A 23942-nucleotide genomic window follows, 5' to 3' on the forward strand; every position below is an offset into this window, starting at 1 on the left:
AGAGATTCACACCGGATGAGACCATTCGGTAGTATATCTCAGTAACTTATACTATGAGGGGTACTGTAGCTTTTGTGTGTGCCACTAGAGAAGGAATTACAACTCTTTGGGGACACCAGTGGCTATTTTGAGCTCTTATAAATTGATATTGTTTTTGCATGGTGGTTTTAATTAATGGATTTAAAACTATTTGCTATTCCATAAAGTGTGCTGTAGCGCTTGTTGGGTAATTTTGGTAGTGTGTCTGCTATGTTGGCGTACTCAAATACACAAGCTTTCGGCATGGCTCTTAGGGAGGCTAGCCGTCCATAAGAGGATCTGTGTGTCTTTGCGTGTGTCTGCGTGTCTAATTTTGTAAACCCCTGGACCGATTCCTTGTGCACACACTGCCAGTAGGATAACGTATTACCTCCAACTTATTCCCCATACATAATTTCTTTTCCACTAATGTGGTCTTTGAAGACATCAGGTCCTCTTTTATTGAGCAGAGGCATTCAGCTTAACTTAATTAGCCCCTTATACCCACTTTGGAATGACTTTTGGCGATTTATTCACTCTCTCTTTCTCTGCATTTTCAGTTTCCCTGTTTTCTTTCATCTGTCCTCCTCCCTACTTAACAGCTGGCATTGTGACCTCTTTGTCTCCTGCTGTCATTTTTTAGAAGCCACGAATGGCGGCTTCTAATATGCATGCACACACACGTACACACACACACACACACACACACACACACACACACACACACACACACACACACACACACACACACACACACACACACACACACACACACACACACACACACACACACACTCAAAAACAGGTTTGCCCATTACTTAAGGAGTTGAGTTGAACGTGACAGCTGTGAGGGTGACCCCAAGCATAGCGTCTCCTGCATCCTGTCCTAGGCAGCTCCTCATTATCTGTCACCCCCATCTCAACCTGTTCTGTGTAAGGGGTAGTGAAGCGGCCGGCCAGCTGTCCTGTAGAGATCACACCTGTACTGAACAAGAGGCTGGTCAATCTGTCAACCTGTCAGTCCCTCAACAGGTTTGGACAAGCTCATATGAGCAGCCACACATTGGGTGTTATTGTAGTGTGTGTGTTTGTGTGTGTGGGGGGGGGGGGGGGGGTTGGGTGGTGGTATAAGAGGGAGGTTGGAGTCCATATTTGTGTTGTCGCATACTGATTTTAAATAAAGATGGACAAGCGGGCACTCAGTCGTGCAGGGGTAAAGTACCTGTCAACACAAAGAGGGCCATCTTTGATGATGAACCAGTAACCCCCAATGGGTTCGTTGGGGGTGCCGCCTGTCAGTGGGGGGTGTTGAAAGGTAGGAGTAGAGCGGAGGCGTTATGTCCTCCCAGTGAGGGCTCCTCAATGGCAGGAGAGCCAGTAGGGTACGACTTAATCTGAGTTCCCAGAAGTTTTCGCCAGCTCTGGCGAGGTACGACTAAACCATTGATATGTGCTGCTGTGTTAAAAACATTTAGAGACTTGCAGGATTATTAGCAAATCCCTGTCCTTGGATGGCCTAGGCCTTTTCACTTCACTTTAAACCTGTCATTATAGACGAACATTTTCAAAATGTTCTAAAGTAGTCAGATATACAAGCTCACAACGTATTATCTGTTTTCAATCATTTTGAAAGTCTAAAGTACTGTAGGCCTTAAGAAGTAAAAAAGAAAAATTATGTTTTCACTGCATGTCTTCTGTACTCACTCACTCCATTACAAGCCACATTCAGTCACAAATGCCTCACAGCTAATGACATCACTTGTCTTGTAACTGGGTAGAAGGAGGCAAGAATGGTTGGCCCCACATCTTTGGTGGTGGAGGGAATGTTGGTCATTAAAGATTCACGATTATGACAGAACACTTTACGATACATCTTATTTTCTTCTCTCTTTGTCTCGCCCTGGCTTTCAGTCTTAATGACGTCATTTCCAGGCTTAGCCAGACTTCCATTGAACTCTAGTGTATAAGAGGGACTTTTCCTTCCCCCAAAACAGATGAAAGTGAATGCTGTAAAGTTTAGAGTATAGAATTGGTGTATAAAACGTCATCGAGAGAGCAGAAGAGACGATCCTGACTCCTGTAGTGTGCGTACGTGCCTGATGTACACTGTGCAGTATAGCTGTGGGGGTAATGATGATCTTATGAGGGCCGTTCTGTATTGATCATGGAGGTGACTCACTGCTGATGTCACTGGTTCCTAACTGGGCAGGGGAAGTGGAATAAAGCTGTAACCTCAAAGTCCTCCTTGGCTTTTCTTTGAGGTGATTGAGTGACAGTGTTCCTTCTCGGGTATTGGTGACGTTTGCGCCAGCCATCTTTACTGATGTCAGTAACAAGGCAGCAGAGCTTCAGAGGCCTGGGCTTGTTTGACTGAACAAGACTAAAGGGGCGTCCACACCAAGAATGATATAACTAAAGATAACTAGAACGATAATGATGTGAGCGTCCACAATGATGACGTTCTGATGCCCTGTAAATTCGGTCATGGATTTTGATTGGCTACCATTGTTTCTATCTATCATCAGATTCAAAAGGATTTGAAAGTGCTCCCATTGATATTGTTCACCACTGTCGTTGTCATTCTAGTTGTGGTGTCTGGTGCGAATGCCATTTGTGTTAGAATGATTATTTAAACGATACTTACTTTTTCTAGCTACCCCTCTGGGGTAGGTGCCTTTGGCACTAACCATACTGAATGGGTGCAGCTATGCAATACCTAACCAGTTAGTAACCACGTGTTGGGTCTGCCACCCAGACACGGCTTAGAAATATGTTATGAATCTGAATAGATGAAAGGATGTTTTATAAATTCAGAATAAATCCAAAGACAGTCATAGTGTTACAAGCTATATATAGCTGTGAAGGACAACAAAACATACACTGTGTTCTTTGTTTCCACTGACAAACAAAGCCAACATCATCGCTTTTTAGCATTGACCACATACATTTCTTTCTCTTTTCAGCGAGCCTCTTTCAAATTTTCTCTCCTCTGTTTCACTCTCTTTCTACCACTCACTCACTCACCAGGTCTAGTGTGTGAATGATTGTGCCATGGGTCAGAGTAAATCCTTGTTGTCCTGTACCGTACCATGGTGTGATGTGGGGAAGCAACACAAGTCAGTGGAAAGGGAGGCGCTGAAGTCACCAAAAACAGCAGGGCGCATTCTGAACTCTGCCTATTAGACTCTGAAATATCTGTGCAAAGCGCAAAGTTGACATTTTGCCTTGAGGGTGGTGCTAGAGGAAAGGTCATGGTGTCACTGAAATGGTTAGGATTCATCCTCCAGAAGGTGCTCAGCATGTTTCACGGCAATCTGTCCATTAGATTTTTGGGATATTTCTGATGCACTGCGAATGCATTGTGAACGTTATAGATCTGCTATTTTCAGCCTGCAACCAAGTAAATCAGGCATTAGACAGCAGGGCTTTAGTGGGGCAAAAAGAATATATAAATTTAACTGTTCAACAGAAAGCATATAATCACTCTACATGCATAGATTAGCCATGAAGTGAAACCATACCATCCATGCATAGCCTACAGGTGTTTGTACTGCAGTGCTGATACTGAAGGCATGTGTACCCTCAGGGGACAGTTATAAAAGGCCTAGACTAGGTATTCAAATGCTGGTCACACCATAGTGACACACCATCGGCAGAAGTCTGTCACTATGGATTGTTGAGTGTAGGAACACCTCATGTCCCAGACTCACTATTGATTCAGACAGCTACCAGGACAGGCTGATCTGAACATGTCATCCCCTTCCCCTGGGTCTTTACTGTGTCTAGTCACCAGAATGACTCTTTTATTCTCTAGCGCTTGCTCCAGCTCTCTCTTGCCCTTGTGTTCTCTGTCAGTCCCTTCTGGCTGTCTAGAGAGACCTGTCTGTCTCTACTCCATGGATGGTGTGACTAACAGAGGTAGAACACCAACTATTTATATCCACCCTGAAGTGAAAGCTATCGTGTCTATCTCGTCATCTGATGCTTCACGATCAAAAGGATTTTTTTCCTTCCTTTTTTCTTTTTGAGTTGACATAACTAGGCTAATAATTAAATTCCTAGATATGTTTCCTTGTATATATTTTGTGACAGTAGTTGAATACATAAATAATTAAATAAAAAGTGTGTGTGTGATTAGAAACCAGGTTAAATGTTGATTAAAGAGAGTAAGAGACATTCATTGTGGGTAATTTACTGGTTTGTTGAATCAGCTGTAGGCTATTTTCATGGACCAGAACCTGTAGTGTACGGATCTCAGGTACTGTCAGGTATTTTCTTTCGGTTTGTGTAGATCCGTGAAGACTTCTGTAGTGGAGGACTGGAGGTCTACTCACTTTGTAATGGCATGCCTCATCTCAGTCATATTTTTCTAGAACAAACCACTAGATATATATATATTTTTTTTTAAACAATAAGGCTTTGGTTTTCATAGAGAATAATGATGATGGATGGAGAAACAGGAGAATAAGGATTGATGAATGACACGTCAATCAAAGGCGCAAATGAAAGAGAAAAACAGGTAGAAACCCAGTATGTGTGGTGGTGGTGCTGTTGTTGATGATGATGTTGCTGATTGCTATTCAGCGCTCAGTGTTTTGTGCTGATGGCAGTGGAATGCCAAATCCTACTGCCACCAGACTGTGGGGAGATTACACAGATAGAGTTTAGTTTTGTCACTGATAAAACCCTCTTTTCCTCGTGGCTGACACCGCTGTATAGCATTTATCTCTCTGATTCAGTTTGGTGTAGAGAGATTGAGGAAGAGGATGAGCGCTGTTTGAAGAGTGTGGAAGGCTTCTATCCCCATACACATCCAACATGCTGCTGACAGCAGACTGTTAAATTACTCTTATTATTATGATGCATCTCACTATTATGTAAGGCAATTATAGCACATTTCAACAACAAGGTAATTCAAAGTGCTTTACGCAAACCATTAAGCATTAAGACAGGGCATTAACAAAGAGAGCATTAGGACACCCATTATAAAAAACATTTGAATACAATTTAAAACCATGTGTCCTTAATAAAGTTTGATTGATTGGTTGATTTTAAAAATAAGGTGCACAAGAAATTAAGAAAAACACAAAGTAGTCTAATTCTTCCATCTGGCTGTAAACTGCACACATTTCTGATGACCAGCCTCCTCAATTGAAGGGATCATACCGTTCAATGTGAATTGAATGGGTATTGGAACTTGGAACTACCTGGACACACATTCAACAAAACGTATTTTGGCGTCCTTCTCATATTAGGAGCCTGGACAAAACTGTCATTTATCTATACTAGTTAGTAAAGGCTGTGAACACTGCTGTTTTTCGGCATTACAGGTATGATTCACTCACTCATACAACTACAGTATGTGCAGTGAAATGTTGGTGTTACATGCTCCGCAGACTGTGCTAACATATAACAAACAAGATATAATAACAGGGTATATAGACCAAGTCAGAATGCAAACAAACGGTAGGGGGTATTTCCGAGTATATATGCCGCATCCGCCCAGCTTACCTGCAGGCCTACAACTTGAACAAAACACTGACAATTATACCAAAATCATGTTGCGTTTGGGGGCTTTAACTAAATGCTCTGTACGTAATGAACTAAGACCTAGACTTTTTCTGTTTCCTGTCTAAACACACTCTGTGTGTGCATTCATTTTGTCACCGTGTGACAAACCGTGTCATATCATGTATCAACCTCCCATAAAATCACTTCATACCAGGAATCGAAATAAAATGAGATGCCTGTGTGCATCCAGAGGTGCTGGTTTTCTTGATATACCGTAATCAAACTAATAATGTTAAATGACACAAGTATAGCATGGATACTGCCCCAATGCGTAACTGCAAGCTTTATACACCCAGAAGAAGTATAAAAAAGTATAAATATATGTTTATACTTTTGGGTTCTAATGCTTCATGAGACTCTTATCTCTCCTCCTTGACTGACCACTCATCTGTTCTTTCCATAGACTCGCAGCGGTCGCACCTCTCATCCTTCACCATGAAGCTGATGGACAAGTTCCATTCTCCCAAGATCAAGAGGACGCCCTCAAAGAAGGGCAAACAGCTGCAGCCTGAGCCAGCAGTTAAGAGTGCTGAGAAACCTGTCAATAAGGTTTGTGTATGTGCGCATGAGTGTGTATGTGTGTGTGTGTGTGCATGTGGACTCATGTGCCTGTAAAGCCTGATTTATACTAGTGGCACACACCAAAAATAGCCGATCTACAAGCTCACAACGTATCACAGTGACACATGTTGCGAGCTTGCAGATCGGCTATTTTCGGTGTGCGATCCTTGCGCTGTAAGGCTGTGTTCAGACTGGCAGCCCAGATTTGGGGAATTAGAGGTTTTTATCAAGTCTGAACATTAACAAAACATATGAAACAAATTTCAATTTGCTAATCAGATATGAACCACATTCCGAGGTGAAAACGTGATTCAAATCTGATTTCTCAGTCTGGTCACTGAAGCCTGATTTATACTTAGATCATAGATCTTGCTATTTTTGGTGTGCGACACCGGCATACAACACAGTATAAGTTAAGCATTACTCACAGCAATCGATGCACATAGCACAGGTCGACGATGTCTGAAAAGTCTGAAAACACAAATCCGACCTGATCACTTGCAAATAACAGTGTGGGCAGTCAGATCATATTTGAGAAACAAATTTGATTTGCCTGTAGTCTGTACAAAGCCAAAGTATAACTCAAGCTTAAAATGTACGTGTATTGTGGGACGTCCGTCTGTCTCCCACCTATTATACATGCAGTTAATTTGTTTACGTGTTCGTAAGACAGCTGATTTCCTGTGTATTATTCTTTATTCTGCTTTGTGTCTGTGTGTGCGAGCTCCTCTGTGGGTTCCCACAGACTCCCTGCCAGTGCAGAGTAGAGGCTGTCTGGCTTCAATGCAGCAGGTGTGTGCGCCCAGAGAACACATGAATGGGTGTTTCCTGAATGAACTCCTCCACTCCATTCTCAAGGCTTTTGTTTTAATGAGTTTTATTTCCCAACAGCCCTATAACACTAGAGAAGCTGATACAGTCGCTGATAGAGCATGTTGCTGTGGTACAAAGATGGCTCCATGCCACATTGCTTGATAGATTGTGCTTTGACCTGTGGGTTGATTATGGCTTCAGAGTTGGGCTGCATTTCTGTTGAAGTCCAAATATGAACCCTATATACAGGACATAGTTGTACAACAAATATCCGATAGATCAATTTTTTGAAAATTAACTAAGAAAGAAAGTAAGAAAAATGAAATATTTTGAAGATTTGCCCCAAATGGGAATGCCAGGGTTATTTACTTATTTTGGTTAAATCAGTGTTTCCCAAACAGTGGGTCGGGCCCATTTATGGGTCGCGTGTAATCATCCCTTTTATTGTAATTTCTTACATTTTGTTTTGAATTATTATTATTTCAAAAGATTTTTCAACAATTTCCCTCGAAAAAGAATTTCGTAAATTAAATCAATAAAGAAAAACAAACAAACAATCTTCCCGGGTCCCGGGGGAGACGTCTAATTTCTCTTTTGGGTCTCGAGCTAAAAAGTAGGGGAACCACTGGGTTAAATGGAACATCTTTCGGTATAAGCTGTATACTCCAAATTCTGGATAACTGTAGTCAGCATACATACATTGCTATATGGTTACAGTTTAAAAATGCAGGGCTGTGTGATAGGTTAGGAGTGGGGAATACCAATCCAAAATTGCCTGTAGGTTGACTTTATTTCCTTTTCTTACAGAAGGTGAGTCGACTGGAGGAGCAAGAAAAGGAGGTGGTCAGCGCCTTGCGCTACTTCAAGACCATTGTAGACAAGATGGTGGTGGAGAAGAAGGTGCTGGAGATGCTTCCAGGCTCGGCCAGCAAGGTGCTGGAAGCCATCCTGCCTTTAGTGCAGGTGGAGGCCCGCATACAGCATAGGTGAGCCTTATTTGTACGCCGTGGCTCTGCATGAGTCTAGTGTGTGTGTGTGTGTGTGTGTGTGTGTGTGTGTGTGTGTGTGTATGCGTCTTGCAAAACCGCTGGACCCATCAACGCCAAATTTCTTGTGGGCTCCACTAATTTCTTTTCACACATGTTTTAAAAATATCCTTCTATAAATTACGCAAATCTTATGGCATTCCACCCATTACATTTTGAGATATCTTGTGTGTAAGTGGAATGGATATTTTTAGCCTTTGTTTGATCCTCATGTTTTTCCCCCCAAAAGAGGATTTATAGTATTTTGGGGTAGGGGTAGCAATAAAGTTTCCTCTTCAAAGCTATATGAGGCAGTATTTATTTTTAATTCCCTCAATGTTTTTAAATTAGGGATTTAATGTATATCAAGATTGCTCATTAGTTTTGTCTCATGACTGCTTCTTGATGCCATTCATGTTTTAACTGTAAAGCACAGAGGACTTATTACAGCTAGAATGTTATGCTATAATAAATACAGTACTTACTCTGAAGGCGGAGGGGAACTTGCGACAGAGGCCATCACACCAGGGCTCCCTCAACCAAAGGCATCCTGGAATTATACAAACTGAATAGCTGAAGAATTACACATCGCATTCATTTGTCACTCTGTTGACATAGCACTATATTAGCAATGTAGCTTCTTGTAATCAAAAGGAATTTGACAAAATGCCAGCATATATTTATAGTAAGTAATTGAATGGGTCCGTTTTCTTGGCTGCCACTTGTGGTAAACTTAAGCTCTCTGTGGTATGAGACATACTGGAGTGTCTCTGGTCTTGGAATGTCTGTCAGACAGACGTGTTAAAACTTCTCTCTCTCTCTTTGTCTTTGTGTTTTGCTCTGCTAGTCAATGCGTATGGAGGTCAAAGGTAACAGGATTTGTATGTCAGTTAGTAATTTTTGTATTCATGGGTAGATGGATGGATGGATGCTACACACTTTTCATAGGCATCAGTGCCTGGGGATTTGATCCCAGCCTCCCAGAGTCAAATGGTACCCTATCACTGTGTAGATGATTAGTTTTGATTGATTGATCTAGTCTAGATGATTAGTTAGATGTACTTTTAGCTTTAGCACCAGGACTCCTTGCCAATGTGTCCTATAGCCGACATATATATATATATATATACTGTATGTATATATGCTGTGTATATACTATACTATACTGTCTGTGTGTGTGTGTGTGTGTGTGTGTGTGTGTGTCTGTGTGTGTGTGTGTGTGTGTGTGTGTGTGTGTGTGTGTGTGTGTGTGTGTGTGTGTGTGTGTGTGTGTGTGTGTGTGTGTGTGTGTGTGTGTGTAGGTGTGTGTGTGTGTATATATATGTAGATAGACTATTGGCTACTTGTTTCTTCTTGACCACAAATATTAAGAATATTATTTAGATGGCATGTTGTTTAGACAGATGCTAGGTTTGATTTTTACCTTGTATCCTAGTTTATTTGAGGCACTACTTTGTTCTCTTTGCAGACTCTAGTTATGAGACCATTTACCTTGTTTGTTGGCTAGGGTTCATGCTTACTCTGCTTACTCTGATGTTGCACTTGTAAGTCGCTCTGGCATCTGCTAAATGCCTAAATTGTAAATACAAAAATGTTGACACACATAATGTGCAAAGTATACCCGTACTAAACAGTCGATTAATAATCTATACTTGAGCTCTTACCCAAGTACTAGGTAGCAGTTACCGATCTTCATGTGACACGATTTTAAGTCAATAATTTAGCCTGATTTTTGTTTATTTCTTTTAGGTTTATTTTGATAGATAGTAGAGAAACAAGAAACAGGGAGCTGAAAGGGAGTAGCATGAACCGGGTCTCCAGCCGGAACTGAACCAGGGATGATGTGATTATGTGGTCGACACGCTATCCGCTGCGCTCCATTAAGAGAATGTTTGTGTAATAGTTAAAGGCTTGAGTCTCTCTTACCTCAGCTCTGGGACTACTAGTTGACTTACTGACTGTTCTTTCAAGGCAGAAGGCCCTGATTATGACCATGCAACCCATAGGCCCTTGCTTTCATCCACATTCTAGGACAAACCTCTAGGGCTGTCACGATTACAAATTTAAGTTGACGATGAATTGTCACTCAAATAATTGCTATTAACGATTTAATTGTGTGTTTGGCGTTGAACATTGGAACATAAAAAATTATGTTTGCCTTGTAGGCTTCGTAGTCAAAAATTGCACAGGGCAGATATGACAAAACTTACATATACAAAGAAAGTATTAACATATTTAGTATGCATTTCGATTTTATACATGTATGCAGAAATAGCTGACCTACAAGCTTACTAGCTACACCTACAAGCTTACTAGCTTGTAGATCTACTATTTCTGCTTTTTTTAATATTTGAAAATGGACATTTTTCAACATGGAAATGATTATGACGGTTATGCAAAAATAATTGTGATTATCTCAAATAATTGCGATTAGACGATTATGTAATAATTGTGACAGGCCTACAAACCCCTCTAGCTTCCAAAATTCTCGCCCATACCTCAAACCGTAACTTCGTCTAGCCTCCTTAGCTACGGACATCTCCAAACCCTACCTTAGGAATGAGCTGTGTAGAGACACTGGAGGTATATTCCAGGGCAGTGAATCAGTGGTAGCATGTTGGGACTGGCCTGGGCCACACCTTGTTGTTGGTTTTGAACACTCAATTCACTACACCCAAGCAGCACCACACCTCCTTGTTCAGATACAAGTGTACAGTTAGCATTATCGTAGACAAGCTTTTTACAACCCCCCTAGCTACCTAGTTCCTCAAATTAACCCTGGGGTCCCTACTTTGGGCATGTCATTATACTGTGGGCAAAACAGCCTGGGACTATATGCTTAATTTATACACATCACAGGCCGGTGTTGAAGACAATGTGCAGTGAAAATAGCAGATATCCAAGCTCACCACACATCATTTAGCGATGTGTTGTGAGCTTGTAGATCGGCTAAACCCTAGCTGGCTCTGAACATTTAGTTATATATGGTAGATATACAGTAGTATAGATGAATGTGGTTTCATTCTTGCCCTTTACAAAGGGCCATTTTTATTATCTATATTATATTTTATTAGCGATTAATTCACCTGAATATATATATTTTTGATTTGGTTTGGTTGATTGTGGCATGATTACATCCACAGAGGATGTGAATATTATGTGCCGATGAAGCGATTTTTCACCGTGAATAAAGGCATTACCTTACATGAATTGAGGCATCAATTACATCGACAGTTTTAAAATGTTTGCATAGTTTGTTGGTCACGCCCTTGGTGAGTAAAGATCTTAAATGTGTATTTTTGATCCAAACGTTGTTCTGCTTAATTCTTCCTCCTATCAGTTCGGCACTGTCTTCCTGTCACAACCGTGTGTACCAGAGTCTTGCCAACCTCATCCGCTGGTCTGACCAGGTGATGTTGGACGGTATCGACCTGGAGGACAAGGAGAACGTAGTGGCGGTTACTACTGTTATCAAAGCAGTGCTGGACGGAGTCAAGGTGAGAGAAGGATGCATGGAAAGTTACTGTAGTAGCAACTTACCAAAGCTGCATTCCACTTAGTAATGCACCAAATAGGACTACTCAAGGTCAATTTACAGTTCAATACCAAGGTCCATTCCTTTGGAACAATCTGCCTGAACACCTGACAAAATGTATACATCTGGCCTAATTTTAAAAAGTGTGTTTTTTTACAAACCCAATCATTAGGCTTGCATTACCAACTTCCAACTCTTGTTGTAATTCTTTGTCATTTTGTTGTTATATCTCAACGCTTTTTGATTATTTTTGTTTTTAGTTAATTTAGTTAAAGTCTCTTCCTTGTTTACTGTACATTCTTTTATATGACAAGGAGTCATCCTATAATAAGCACATTTCAAATACTCTTTGGAATTCCTGTTTAACTGTATACATGTATCATTGTGTGCAAATAAACTAAACTATAACTAAACTTGCTCCTATACATTCAGTTATGGAGAAGAAGGGGTTATGAATGCCTTTTGTCTGTTTGGTGTTATTGACTGTAGCTAACTGCTGTGTTTTTTACTGGAGGGAACGGAGGCATCACTGTTGTCTGTTTCTATGAGCAGGAATTGGTGAAACTAACCATAGAGAAACAAGAGCAGCCTTCACCCACCACCCCAAACAAACCAGCAACCCCTGCCACCACAGCTGAAAGGTGAGGGCAATGTTGTGCGCCCCCTGGGTTGCATGCATGTACACATTAGGCTACTGTATGTTCAGACTGGCAGCGGAAATCCTTATTTTTGGCCTACCGAAAAAGTAACAGATTTACAAGGTCAAAGCGCGCCGTAATGCAACACATTGTGAGCTTGTAGATCTGCCGTTTTCTGTGAGCAACACTGTCATACAACTTAGTATAAATTGTATTTGTCATCGTTACATTGTTACCATAGCAACCAATGCAGATAGGTCAGAGATCGATCAGACTTGAGAAACAAATAGCAAAGCCAGATGACTCAGCAGACGACGTCTTTCCATTTTGTCAGTAGTAGCACACCTGAGCCGCCCCCCTTGGCAGACCAAGAGCAGGAGGTCTCCAATAAGATGGCTCCGCCTGCTGCCACGCCCGGAGAGGCTGCTTCTGACACAACTGATGAAGACGTAGCCCCACCCAAGCCACCACTTCCTGAAGCTAAAATGGCGGAACTCAGGTGAGGAACACGGATGTACACGTTGCTCATGTGCATCTCACACTCAGTGATGTGCACATCGCCGATTCTGAGATGAGCCTTCTCTTCTTCATCACCTCACCACCTCCACTGCAGTCTGCTTCTTTATTGGCTCCTTTCATTTAACTTTTCAGATGAAGGAACTGAGATAAGAACAATGTCAGGCTTATTATTCACAAGACACTTTTCATTCATTCGTTAATTCGTACAGTCATTCATTGTGTGTGTCCAGAGCTAGTTTTGCAAACCTCTGGACAGATCGCCAAACTTCACCGCCAAACGTATGCACACGTTATTTTTTCACGTATGTCTTAACTTATAATCAAAGTCAAAAGGGCTCTGATCAGGCTGAAACCTTGCTCAAATGTGGATTCATATGTGTGGTAAATGACCGACATGATAAGATGACTGATGTCACTGGCTGGTCTCATGAAGTCTGAGATCCACATAGGAGCCATGTCTTTCCCATGTGGATCCCCTGTTCCACATTTTTTAATGGAAAGTTGGGAGTTTCTGAAATGTGTCTGAAAGTATGTTTATCTTCTCAATATGATGATACGGTTTGTGTTTCAGGATGTAGATATGTCTGCAAGGGGGTTTCTTTTTTTTCCTTTTTTTTCTCTAGATCTACAGTAGTCAGAAATCCTCAACTCCTGTCACTCTTTAGGCGTTTGGTTTGGTGGCCTGTCTCTTCCTTTCTTACTCGTTTTGCTCTGTCTCCCTCTCTCCATTTGTTTGATCTGTGGTTTCTCTTTGGATTCGGGGAACAGAGCACAGTTGAGTGCTGATGCTGGCCAAAGGAGACTCACACAAAAGGAGAAGTATGTCAGCTCATAGGATCATAACTTAACTCAGCATTATAACATCCCACCCCAGTCTCTCACAAACCTGCTGGATTGGATGGAAGTGCTTTGACCTGCATGTTTGATTTGTCCCAAAGTTTGTTCCATCCTGTTGTTCACTGCAAGCATTTCTCATCCAATCAGAAGACAGTCCAGTGCATGAGAGTGTGTGACTGACTTACGCTGAATTCACACCAGCAGCTGCATGCTGCCTCCGCGTTGTGAGAAAGTGTCGAGATTCAATTCAAAGCCTATCTATGGTGAGGAGCGACCGCCGCTTTCCAGACCGTGGAAGGAGGTGGAGCTAGCAAAAGCCGCCAACTGCCGTTGTGTGGCGAGGCGAGATAGAGCGCCAGACAAACCGGAAACGTGCTGTGCTCTGAAGTAGCCGTGGACGAGGCGCACCCACTCAAGATTGAGATTGACCAGACTGCTGTATGGAAAGTAGCAAATATTGATAAACTTTTAAACTAGCAGTTGTAGATGTGGAATGAATCAAGACTGAACAACCGCAGGGCCTATTTCTTACCTATAATGTATACATTTTTACGAACAAGCTGCCAGGGACTGGTATCGAGCTGCCGAGCAGCTGTGCTGGCTCGATCCACTTCCACTATCCACAATATAACGGAGCAGTAGAAATCACTGCCGCTGCTGGTGTGAATTCAGCTTCATCCAGTGCTGCACTGGCCCTCCGATCATGTCCTGAGTTCCATTTTAACTCAGCGTTAATCCACTGGAAGAATGAAAGTCTGACAAGCAGGAGAGCTTTATTTATATTAAAGCTGAGAGACGCTAACAAGAGACACCCCCGCTGTCATCTCACTGTTACCTACCTCCAGAAGGGAGGAACATATCCTGGATATGTTGTGTTCATGTATTCATACATGCATTTGTGTGTGCATACATGTTGGACAAAGTGTGTTCTGTGTGCTTTTTCCTTCCTGTTCCTATTTCGCATTGTTTTTGAAAACGAACTACTGTTCCCGTTATTGAACCTGTTCTTATTTATTTATCACCAGTCCTCCACCAGCGCTGCCCCCTAAGAAGCGGCAGTCGGCTCCATCGCCCACCCGGGTTGCTGTGGTCGCCCCTATGAGCCGTGGGTCTAGCTTGCCATGCAGCGTTCATAGACAGGTGAGAGGTTCACCACCTGAGATATTGGACAATATATGTCATGCTGTCACGCCTATGACAGAGGGAAAAACTAAATCAGTCAGTCAACATTACACTAAAATGCAGGGGGGGATTTAGTTAAGCTTTTATTTTTACAACATGGCTCTGCAGGAGGCTGGCCTTCTATAAGAGCGTCAGTGTGTGTGTGTGTGTGTGTGTGTGTGTGTGTGTGTTTATCCAGAGCTAATCTAACATACCGTTGGACCGATCGGTGCCAACTTTCTTGTGCACACTGCCCGTAGGCTAACTTAAAAACTCCAGTAATTTGCAGTTATTTTCACATAATTATGTTTTATACTTTATGAATGATTTAACTTTACTTTTTAAATTAAAGTAAATGGGTCTTGGATCTGGTTGAAACCTTGCGCAAATGTGTAGTCATACATCATATGTCGTAGACAACTAACGTCAATGACGACTGACGTCACAGGCTGGCCACATGGAGTCCGAGATCCACATTGGAGCCACGCCTTTCCCATATGGAATCCGAGATCCACATAATTACATTTTTTAAATTATTATCATTCTAACATATGGTAGCTAGGTAGGTACCGGTAGGTAGGGAGGTAGGTAGGTGCGTACATAAATCTACACAGATTAGATATTCACAATCACATCATCAAAAGGAAATTGTACAACAGTTAGTTCCAGATGAGTAACTAGATTCAACAAGAGACATTCCATGAGTGCTGATATATAGTACAACAACACTGGACTTTTTTCTTTTACTGTAACGTATGGCTCCTCTAGCTAGCTTGCTAACATTAGCCAATTTCTTTTACCCACCTCATTGGGTTTGACATTGATGCTGCTTAAAAAATTATCAACAAAATCATAATCTGTTGTCTCCAATTACTTAGTTAATTAATTAACTAGAGCTCTTGTATAAATGAAGCTTCACTCTGAAGATCACATGGTTGTGCTGTATTACTACTGTACGTCGTACAGTATCTACTTTTACACTACAACCTAATCACAACCATGCTGACATACATACAGTATAACAGCACTCCCTCTCGTGTCATATTGCTTAATTAACTAAAGTTGAGTGTATACATCCCATTTACATTTTTTTAAATTATTCCCATTTTGTGTGTGTGTGTGTGTGTGTGTGTGTGTGCGTGCATACTTGCAGCCACAGGACTATGAGCAGGACTTCCTTCAGAGGCGTTTCTCCGGGGGCAGCCAGTCATACGGGGGCGACTCCCCCCGTCTGTCTCCCTGCAGCAGCATGGGGAAACTCAGCAAGTCTGATGAACAACTGTCCTCCCTGGAGCAGGACAGTGGTCAGTGCTCTCGCAACACCAGCTGTGAGACCCTCGGTAGGAACACAAAATACACACACCATTGCCAGTGAACAATCAGCAATATATATATATATTGTTTTTCTTTTATTGACCTACTGTAAATAGCAGTGCTAAGGCTACCGCTAAAAACTAAAGAAAGTAAAAGTATATTATTTGGACCTTTTTTATTTATTTATTATGAAATTCCCAACCTAATAATCATCTTTATTGTCTCCAAAGAACGTGTACTCTCTCTTCTTCCCCCTACAGACAACACGGAGAATTATGACCCAGACTATGACTTCCTCCACCAGGACTTGTCAGTCGGGGATCACTTACCACCAGCCCCGGTTGGCGGGTGTCTGAGCCCGCTACCAGAGTCTCACAGCGAGTCCTCTTCCCCGGTCCCAGGACAGCACCCGTTACACCCCCGCTTCAGCGCCCCTCCTCCCCAGCAGCCCCCAGAGTACTGGAGCCCCCAGCCCAACCAAATGAATCCGTTACACCCGTGCCGTATCAGCGCACCCCCGGCTCTACCGCAGAAGAAGCGCCGCAGCACCCAGATGTCGCCATTCCCCGACGGCGGGTCGCGTATTCTGTACGAGCGTTACCCCTCACAGTACGACAACTTGTCAGAGGAGGAGCTGCACCCGACGCCGCCGTTCCCCCTTTTCACCTCGCTCTCGCCCATGCCCCAGGCAAACGGCGGGGTGTTTGTGGCCCAGTACATGGCCAGTGACAATGCAGAGTTCCCTGGTAGCCCCCCACCACTACCAGAGAAAAAGAGTAAACACAGTAAGTTGGAACAACAGCGGGTGATGGAGGTGGTTATTGAGGAACAAGGAACGACCAGAGACAGACATATAGGCTTTGTTCAGACTGTGGGCAAATCCCCCAAAATTGCTTATTACAAGTGATGAGATTGGATTTGTGTGTTTAGACATTGTTTGCATTGGTTGCTGTGGTAATGACATTGAATGAGTAATCCTTTATTGTTGAAGTATGAATCAGGCTTCAGCGTCCAAAAGTGTCCAGTCTGAGACGCGTCTTTATCAGATTTGAATTGCATTTCAAAACATAGGAATGTGGTTCAAATCTGATTAGCAAAAAAACATTTCCATCTTTTTTTCTTTGTTTTTTTTTCTGTTCAGACTTGATAGAACCAATCTGATTCCATTATGTATAGGCCAACGATCAGATTTTGTCTGCCAGTCTCAACATTGCCCTAAGAGAATAGTGAGACAGGAAGGGAAGAGAAAAAGACTAATTAAAGGAAGAAACGTGGATCAGTTAGGAAGTGACAGCAGGATGACGGCAACACTGCAACAGTCAATTCATTCTGATGTAGGAAATGTCAGAGGAATCGTAATCTTTGAATAGGGACAGGAAGGGGATTCCAGGATACACCACAATGTGTTCCAGCTACAGGGCTACGGAGGGCATCATTTGGTCATTTCCTGACACACCCGTTATGTCATTTCCTGACACACCCATTATGTCATTTCCTCTCACACTACTGTATTACTAAAACCAGGAGAAGAAAACATTATAGCTGTTCAGCGGAGACCTTGTATGTCCAAAACCTTTACTTTTCAGAAAATATGTTCCAATAGATCCAACACACTTATTTTATTTTATTTTATGTATTTATTTTATTGGATTGGATTACCGTAAAATAGTCCTGCGAGGAAATTCAGTTTTCAGCTTCACCCGGCTGTTGGTTGCTCGGATGGTTATTATTGAGCGCCCGGTGGAGCAGTTAGTAGTCAACTGTCTTGCTCAGGGACACTTCGACCGGGAGACCAACCGGTGACGTTCTGATTACCAGACAGCCTCTAGTCTACACACTAAGCTACGGCCGCCCTAAATTATTTAGTCACAAGCTCTTGTTAATACTTTTCATTGGTTAAATATTTATACAACCCACAGACTTGGGTTGGTGTCCCCATTCTGTCACTATAGGTGAAAGTTTTCAAAAAGTTTAAAAAATGGTAAAAATAGCTCAGAGCTTGTAGATCAGCTACTTTTGCGTGACACTCATACGATGAAGGTCATTCATTTATGAAAAACATAAGATGAAATATGGAGATACAAGGTTTCTGCCTGACAGTGACAATATTTCTCCTACTGTATGTAGCTTAACCTACACTGGTTGCCCGTCTGCTTTAGGGTTGATGTTAAGATTACTACTCATTACATTTTAGATGTATTAACGCTTTATGAGCCTGTGTACTACCTGAGAGTCCTCAGACAGGAGCCAGGTAGTTGTTCCTGAGTCAAGGCTGAAGACAGAGCATGACCGTGACTTTTCTGTCAGTGCTTATTGACTAGAAAGTATCTCATATACAGACAACAGGCATGTTATTATTATTTTAATCAATAACATACAATTTATTTTCTATTATTTAATTCAAACTTGAATATTCCAACTTAAAATACGAACAAATTTAGAAACACAGCTTTCTGGATTAAGTTGAATTGAATGTTAGATGGCCACAGCCGTGAATAATAAAGATTACCTCTAATCTCTCTGTCAAGTCCTCAAGTACATGGCGTTTGTGGAGGACTACTCGGAACCACAACCCTCCGTGTTCTACCAGACGCCACAGAGTGAGAGCATCTACGAGCAGCGGAACAAGCGCTTTCAAGAGGTCTACGGCTTCAATGACTCCTTCAGCAGTACTGACTCGGTTCATGAGCCAATGTTGCCTCCAGCTTTGCCCCCCAAACAGAGGCAATTGGTAAGAAACAGCTACACATGCATACATACATTGTCTCTGTCTATGCAACCTTGGTGGTGTTTCCCAGATGTCCAAACCAAGACTTTGGACTCCTTGTTCAAAGACTAGAAAGACTTTGTGAATTATGTTGATGTAATTAAGTAAGAATATCTCTATATATAATATCGAAAGATTCTGACGTACAGAGATGGCGTTGATAACTGTAATCATTACCAGATGAACTAGAAGCCCATTATGTGCCCGTTATGTGAGACACCTCAGAATACAGAAGAGTTACCCTTTCTATTCTTTAACTGAACTGAAACAGACATAAACTATTGAGAAAAAAAAGAAAAGAGGTTGGTGCACAGCCCCATTTGGTCATCATGACTCAATTAACCCGGGAAAGAGGAGCAGATTGCATTCATGAGCTAAACTGCATTCCAGCAGTAATCCTCATCAATTCTCCCTTGAGCCTCCGCCTATCTTGTTATCTCTCTCACCTATTGAGCCCCTATTCCCAAGTCTCTCTATCTCTCTCCCTCACCCTTTTCTGTGACACAGCAGACACCTGTGTGTATGTGGGTGCTTGGCTGTCACTGAGAGATAAGGCAAGCTGTTATGTGTTATCAGTCCTGCATCTGATCCAGTCCACGTATCTTCATCTGAGTCTGTGACTAGGTTAATTGAGACAGCTGTCTGACAGGCGCTCAATGGATAGAAAGAGTTCCGTTGATGAGGCCATTCAGCTAGGGAGGTGATGAGGTCAGATGGTGGTCAGATTCGTTCAATCATGGGGCCAATAGCCCACAGTTTAGCAAAGGTGAGCATGAGACCATTATGGAGCTGTGCTATAGGCTGACTAAATGTACAGTAAATTGTCCGTTGTTTTTCCAACCCAGGTGATTTAACCCATGACTAGAGTTGTTACCCTAGTCATGTTTTCTGGGCCAACGTGTGACCATGTTAGCTGTTAGCACTTTAATATCTGAACAGATTCTCACATCGTTTTGTTACTAACTAGAGGTTCGGGCCGCTGCGCGGCCCTCCCATCTAGCCGATTCGCGGGCCTCCCGTCTAGTAGCCTGTGCCGCACATCGGAAACAGAGACAGAGCGTGTTGACGTTCATTGCAACCGGAGACAGAGACAGAGCGTGTTGGTGTTTGTTTCAACACGCAAGCGGAAAGCGAAACGTCACTGCAACATGCAAACCGAAAGCGTTGGAGCGCGTGTTGGAGACCCAGACACACAAACAGCTTGGAGACGCAGACAGCCACGCATGTGCGCGCTCTTCTGCTGCAGATGAAAAGTGATCACACAGACAAACACAGACATTACTACAGTACATGTGAGATGCACTGTAGTTGTTTTTATGCCACTGCTGCCCAGGCAGTTGCTTTCTTGACCGCATCCTTGTAATCTGGTCTATCAGATGTTTATATGAATATATTTATATGAAACAGTTGATAATCAAATAATATGCAGTTGATGAGGCTATCTACAAATATTCTGTCCTTCATAAAAAATATAGCACATTTTTAAATGAGGCTTAAAGACATTGTAGTCGCCAAATTTACTTGCCGTCAGATACTGACGTTCTAGCTAGAATTGTCATGACAACTGAGCCAGTTAAAAGTTCACGTTTAGTAAACTCTCATCAATGGACATGGCAATAGCGCCAGAACAAAAATCGCTAAGGAAGGAAGGGAAAAGGCTAAAGGAAAATATCGCTGCATCCAGCGATTTAAATCTGATAATCATTCAGTGCATCAACACTAAATTGCTGGACTATAAACAGTCGTATGTTATTTTGCCCAGATCATTCCAGCCCGGACACACTTCTTTTTAATTGTCCTCCTGCCACCATCACTGTTTATTTAAAGCATTTTCCCCTGGTAGCTTTGATTTTCATAATTTTGGTGTGTGTGTGTGTGTAGAGAGAGCCAAACTGTAATTCTTGCTGTTCCTGCTGTGAAGCCTAATCTGGCCTCATGTTTTGGACTTGATGAGCTAGTGGCCCAGTGGAATAAGCCTGTTTGCCTCCCGCATAAACCCATGTTCCAGGCTTACATGCTTTGGGGACTTTACACAGCTTTGCAAAAAAAGAAAGACTTTTGGTCCACAGGGTGGATAAATTAAAGCCTGATTTATATTTTGTTGCGTGCCAGTGTACCGTGCCTAAAACATCAGATCTACAAGCTCACAATGTGTTGTGATGCAAGGTGTTGTGAGCTTATAGATCTGCTATATTTGGTGCACGACACCACCGTATGACTACGTATAAATCAGGCTTAAGTTAACGGTAAAAATGGAACGGATCATTTTGTCCTTGTTTAGAGCCGGTTGTAGATGGCCTCATTTCTCTGAAGCCCTCAAAGCAGTGGCCATGGAGAAGGTTTATGGAACTGTCACATCAGATGTGACCCACGCAGGTCACAGGACCCCCGACGGCTTTGATTTTGAATAATACGATTAATTCACATTCAGTCACTCTTCGTGTCCTTAATTTAGAGGGACAGTGTTTCTCTTTGGTATTTCTGCTCTTTTGTTATCAATAGACTGATTCCTCTCTCTCTCTCTCTCTCTCTCTCTCTCTTGCACTACTGAGGTCATCCCCAGCTTTTCAAAACTCTACTCTGCTGCTCAACTTTGATTAAATAATATGCTATAATTAATCTCTCTGCTTATTATAATCAACTGTCATGTTTTCTCTTTCTTTCCCCTTTTTTTCCTTTTAACATCATTTGTTTTCACTCTCTACTTTCCTTACCCATTTATTTACATCCCTTTTCTTTTCTTTTTTTTTCTTCTTTTCTCTTCTTTGTCTCTACTTTCCTCCTCCTTAGGCCTCCCACTCTTCCTCCCCCTCCTCATCCTCCTCCTCCTCTCTCTCCTGCCACCTCCAGCCGTCTGTAGCGGCCATGGAGGAGGTGGCGGGCTCTGGTCTGGGGCTCAGCATGTCCGTCTCTAATTCCTTCCTGATTGGCCAGGCTTCCTTGACCACGCCCACGGTGAGTCCCTCCCCCTTCCGCCCCCCAGCCAGGGGGCTGCTGGGAGGTCCTGGGTCGGCCCAGGGGGCGGGCGGTCTGACCTGTGTGTGTGCTGCCTGTGTTGTGATTGTCCGGCCACCTTTCCGTTCTCTTAAGGCTGATTTATGCTTAGTTGCGCAATGAAAATAGCAGATCTACAAGCGTACAGGCGTTGCGACGCACAACTAAGTATAAATCACGCTTTATGGTTTTTGCTTGATGCCGTCGTAGGTATTGTTTGGTTGCTGTGTGCTTCTCATTTTTGTCCATCCATTTATTTGGTGTCTGCCAATTGTTTGACTCGTGTGATTTTGTCATCGTTGTTTTCCCTCCATTTTGTTTTATATTTGGCACAAACATTAGTTGTGTTGTAATTAGTGTGTGCTTATGTGTGTCATTATGTCTCATAATGTGTGCACTTCTTGCATGGTTGTAGTGCTTGCCTTGTGATGCAGTGTCTGACTGGCAAAGATGTGTGATCACGTTGTGCATCGAAAGGGTTTCTCAAGACATTTGCTAAGGATGATTCTTTATCCCACACACCCTTTCTTCGTCATGAGTCTGAGATGCAGTCATTTGAGTTGAGTGTCTGGAAAAACTGTGTGCAAGAAAGAGTAATGTATCCAAATATTGCAACCCCACAATGTCATTTAGGAATTGCAGAATAATATTATGTAGGCCTAGCTCAGTGGTTTTCAAACCTTTTGTGCCCATGGTACACCAAAGGACACGTCAAAATCTCAAGCAGTGGTGTAAAGTAACTAAGTACATTTACTCAAGTACTGTACTTAAGTACAATTTTGAGGTATTTTTACTTTACTGGAGTATTTCCAATTTTCTGTACTTTTACTTCTACTCCACTACATCTCAGAGGCAAATATTGTACTTTTACTCCACTAGAATTATTTGAAAACTTTAGTGACTAGTTACTTCGTAGATTATTATCACAAAACACATATTAACCACTTCAGCCCTATATACATTTCGGCCATTTGAAAATAGCCGATCTACAAGCTCAGAATGCGTCGCATCGCGACGCATTGTGAGCTTGTAGATCTGATATTTTCAAAAGATTTTTTGATATTTTATACATTTGAAAACTTGTCAAACGGGATATTCTGCATAATTACTTTCTACTTTTGGTACTTTAAGTACATTTTGATACCAATACTTTTGTACTTTTACTCAAGTAAATTTTTAATTCCGTACTTTTACTTGTAACAGAGTACTTCTACATTGCAGTATTGATACTTTTACTTCAGTAAAACATTTTAGTACTTTTTCCACCATTGATCTCAAGGCACTATCCACTATACTATTCATATCCAGATCTGTAAATGTTAATTCACTAATGCCAAATGAAAATATATATTTTTAGGGTGTAGAATTTGCCTCTGTATAGGGAAACGAGGGTGCACAAACTGCTGATATTGTAAATAAAATAATAATAATTTTGTATAGTTAAGTTGTATAATATTGCAATAATAATGTTTGTCAAAACTTTCCCTGGCCACACCTGGAGAACCACTGGTCTAGTTATAGATCAACACATAGCAGTTACCTGTTGAGCTGGTGGTTAATGAACAACAAACTGTATGTAGAACAGTGGTATCAAATTTAGAGCTGTGATCTAGGGCTGCAACTATCGATTATCTTCTTAGTGATTATTCTACATTTTGGGAGTTAATTTGTTTCATATCAATGCATCAATCTGAACATTTTCTAAACGTTTTTTCATAATCGAAAGAAAAATGCCGAAATAGCAGATCTAGAAGCTCTCTGTGCGTTGAAGCTATTCTTGAAAATCGATTATTTTAAAAAGTTGATCCGCTGTTACACCCCTACTGTGACCCGTGACCCTCAGTGGATAAGGTTTTGTATGTGGGTGGTTTATTTGGGGCGTAGGGGGCTGAGCCACATGGTGTCAGTCCCCAGGGTGGGTGCAGCAGTGTGGATCTCCCACTCTCATCTCACTGTGGATCCAGTGGAATGCAGCACCACATGGACCACATGCAAAACACATTCCTCCTTCTCTTTTCTCCTCGCTTAACCACTTAAGCGCTATACGCTTTGTTGCATGACAAATAGCGGACAAACAACAGATCTGCACGCTCATAGCATATTGTTTTTGCTATTTTAGAACATTTGTGACATTTCTTTACAATTTTACAAAATAGGGAAGCCAGGTTAAAAGTGGTTAAGCCTCATAT

At 42.0% G+C, this 23942-nt stretch overlaps 1 protein-coding gene across 13 annotated transcripts in view; it reads left to right on the forward strand.

Moving 5' to 3' along the window:
* Nucleotides 1-23942, forward strand: part of rapgef1b (Rap guanine nucleotide exchange factor (GEF) 1b) — a 61258-nt gene that overhangs the window by 22690 nt on the left and 14626 nt on the right. For 2 of the 13 annotated variants that reach the window (XM_084046965.1, XM_084046967.1), the window contains exons 2-11: nt 5993-6138; nt 7771-7949; nt 11329-11485; nt 12076-12164; nt 12496-12660; nt 13449-13499; nt 14543-14657; nt 15832-16018; nt 16223-16777; nt 18521-18723. In XM_084046965.1, coding sequence (XP_083903091.1) covers nt 5993-6138; nt 7771-7949; nt 11329-11485; nt 12076-12164; nt 12496-12660; nt 13449-13499; nt 14543-14657; nt 15832-16018; nt 16223-16777; nt 18521-18723 — 1847 coding nt within the window. Of the gene's footprint in view, nt 1-5992; nt 6139-7770; nt 7950-11328; nt 11486-12075; nt 12165-12495; nt 12661-13448; nt 13500-14542; nt 14658-15831; nt 16019-16222; nt 16778-18520; nt 18724-21549; nt 21715-23942 lie in introns of all 13 variants that reach the window. The other 11 variants (XM_084046964.1, XM_084046971.1, XM_084046970.1 and 8 more) reach the window with 11 other exon arrangements.

This window comes from Gymnoscopelus microlampas (genome assembly GCF_963454915.1).
Source record: "Gymnoscopelus microlampas genome assembly, chromosome: 21".
In the NCBI taxonomy this organism is placed as follows: domain Eukaryota; kingdom Metazoa; phylum Chordata; class Actinopteri; order Myctophiformes; family Myctophidae; genus Gymnoscopelus; species Gymnoscopelus microlampas.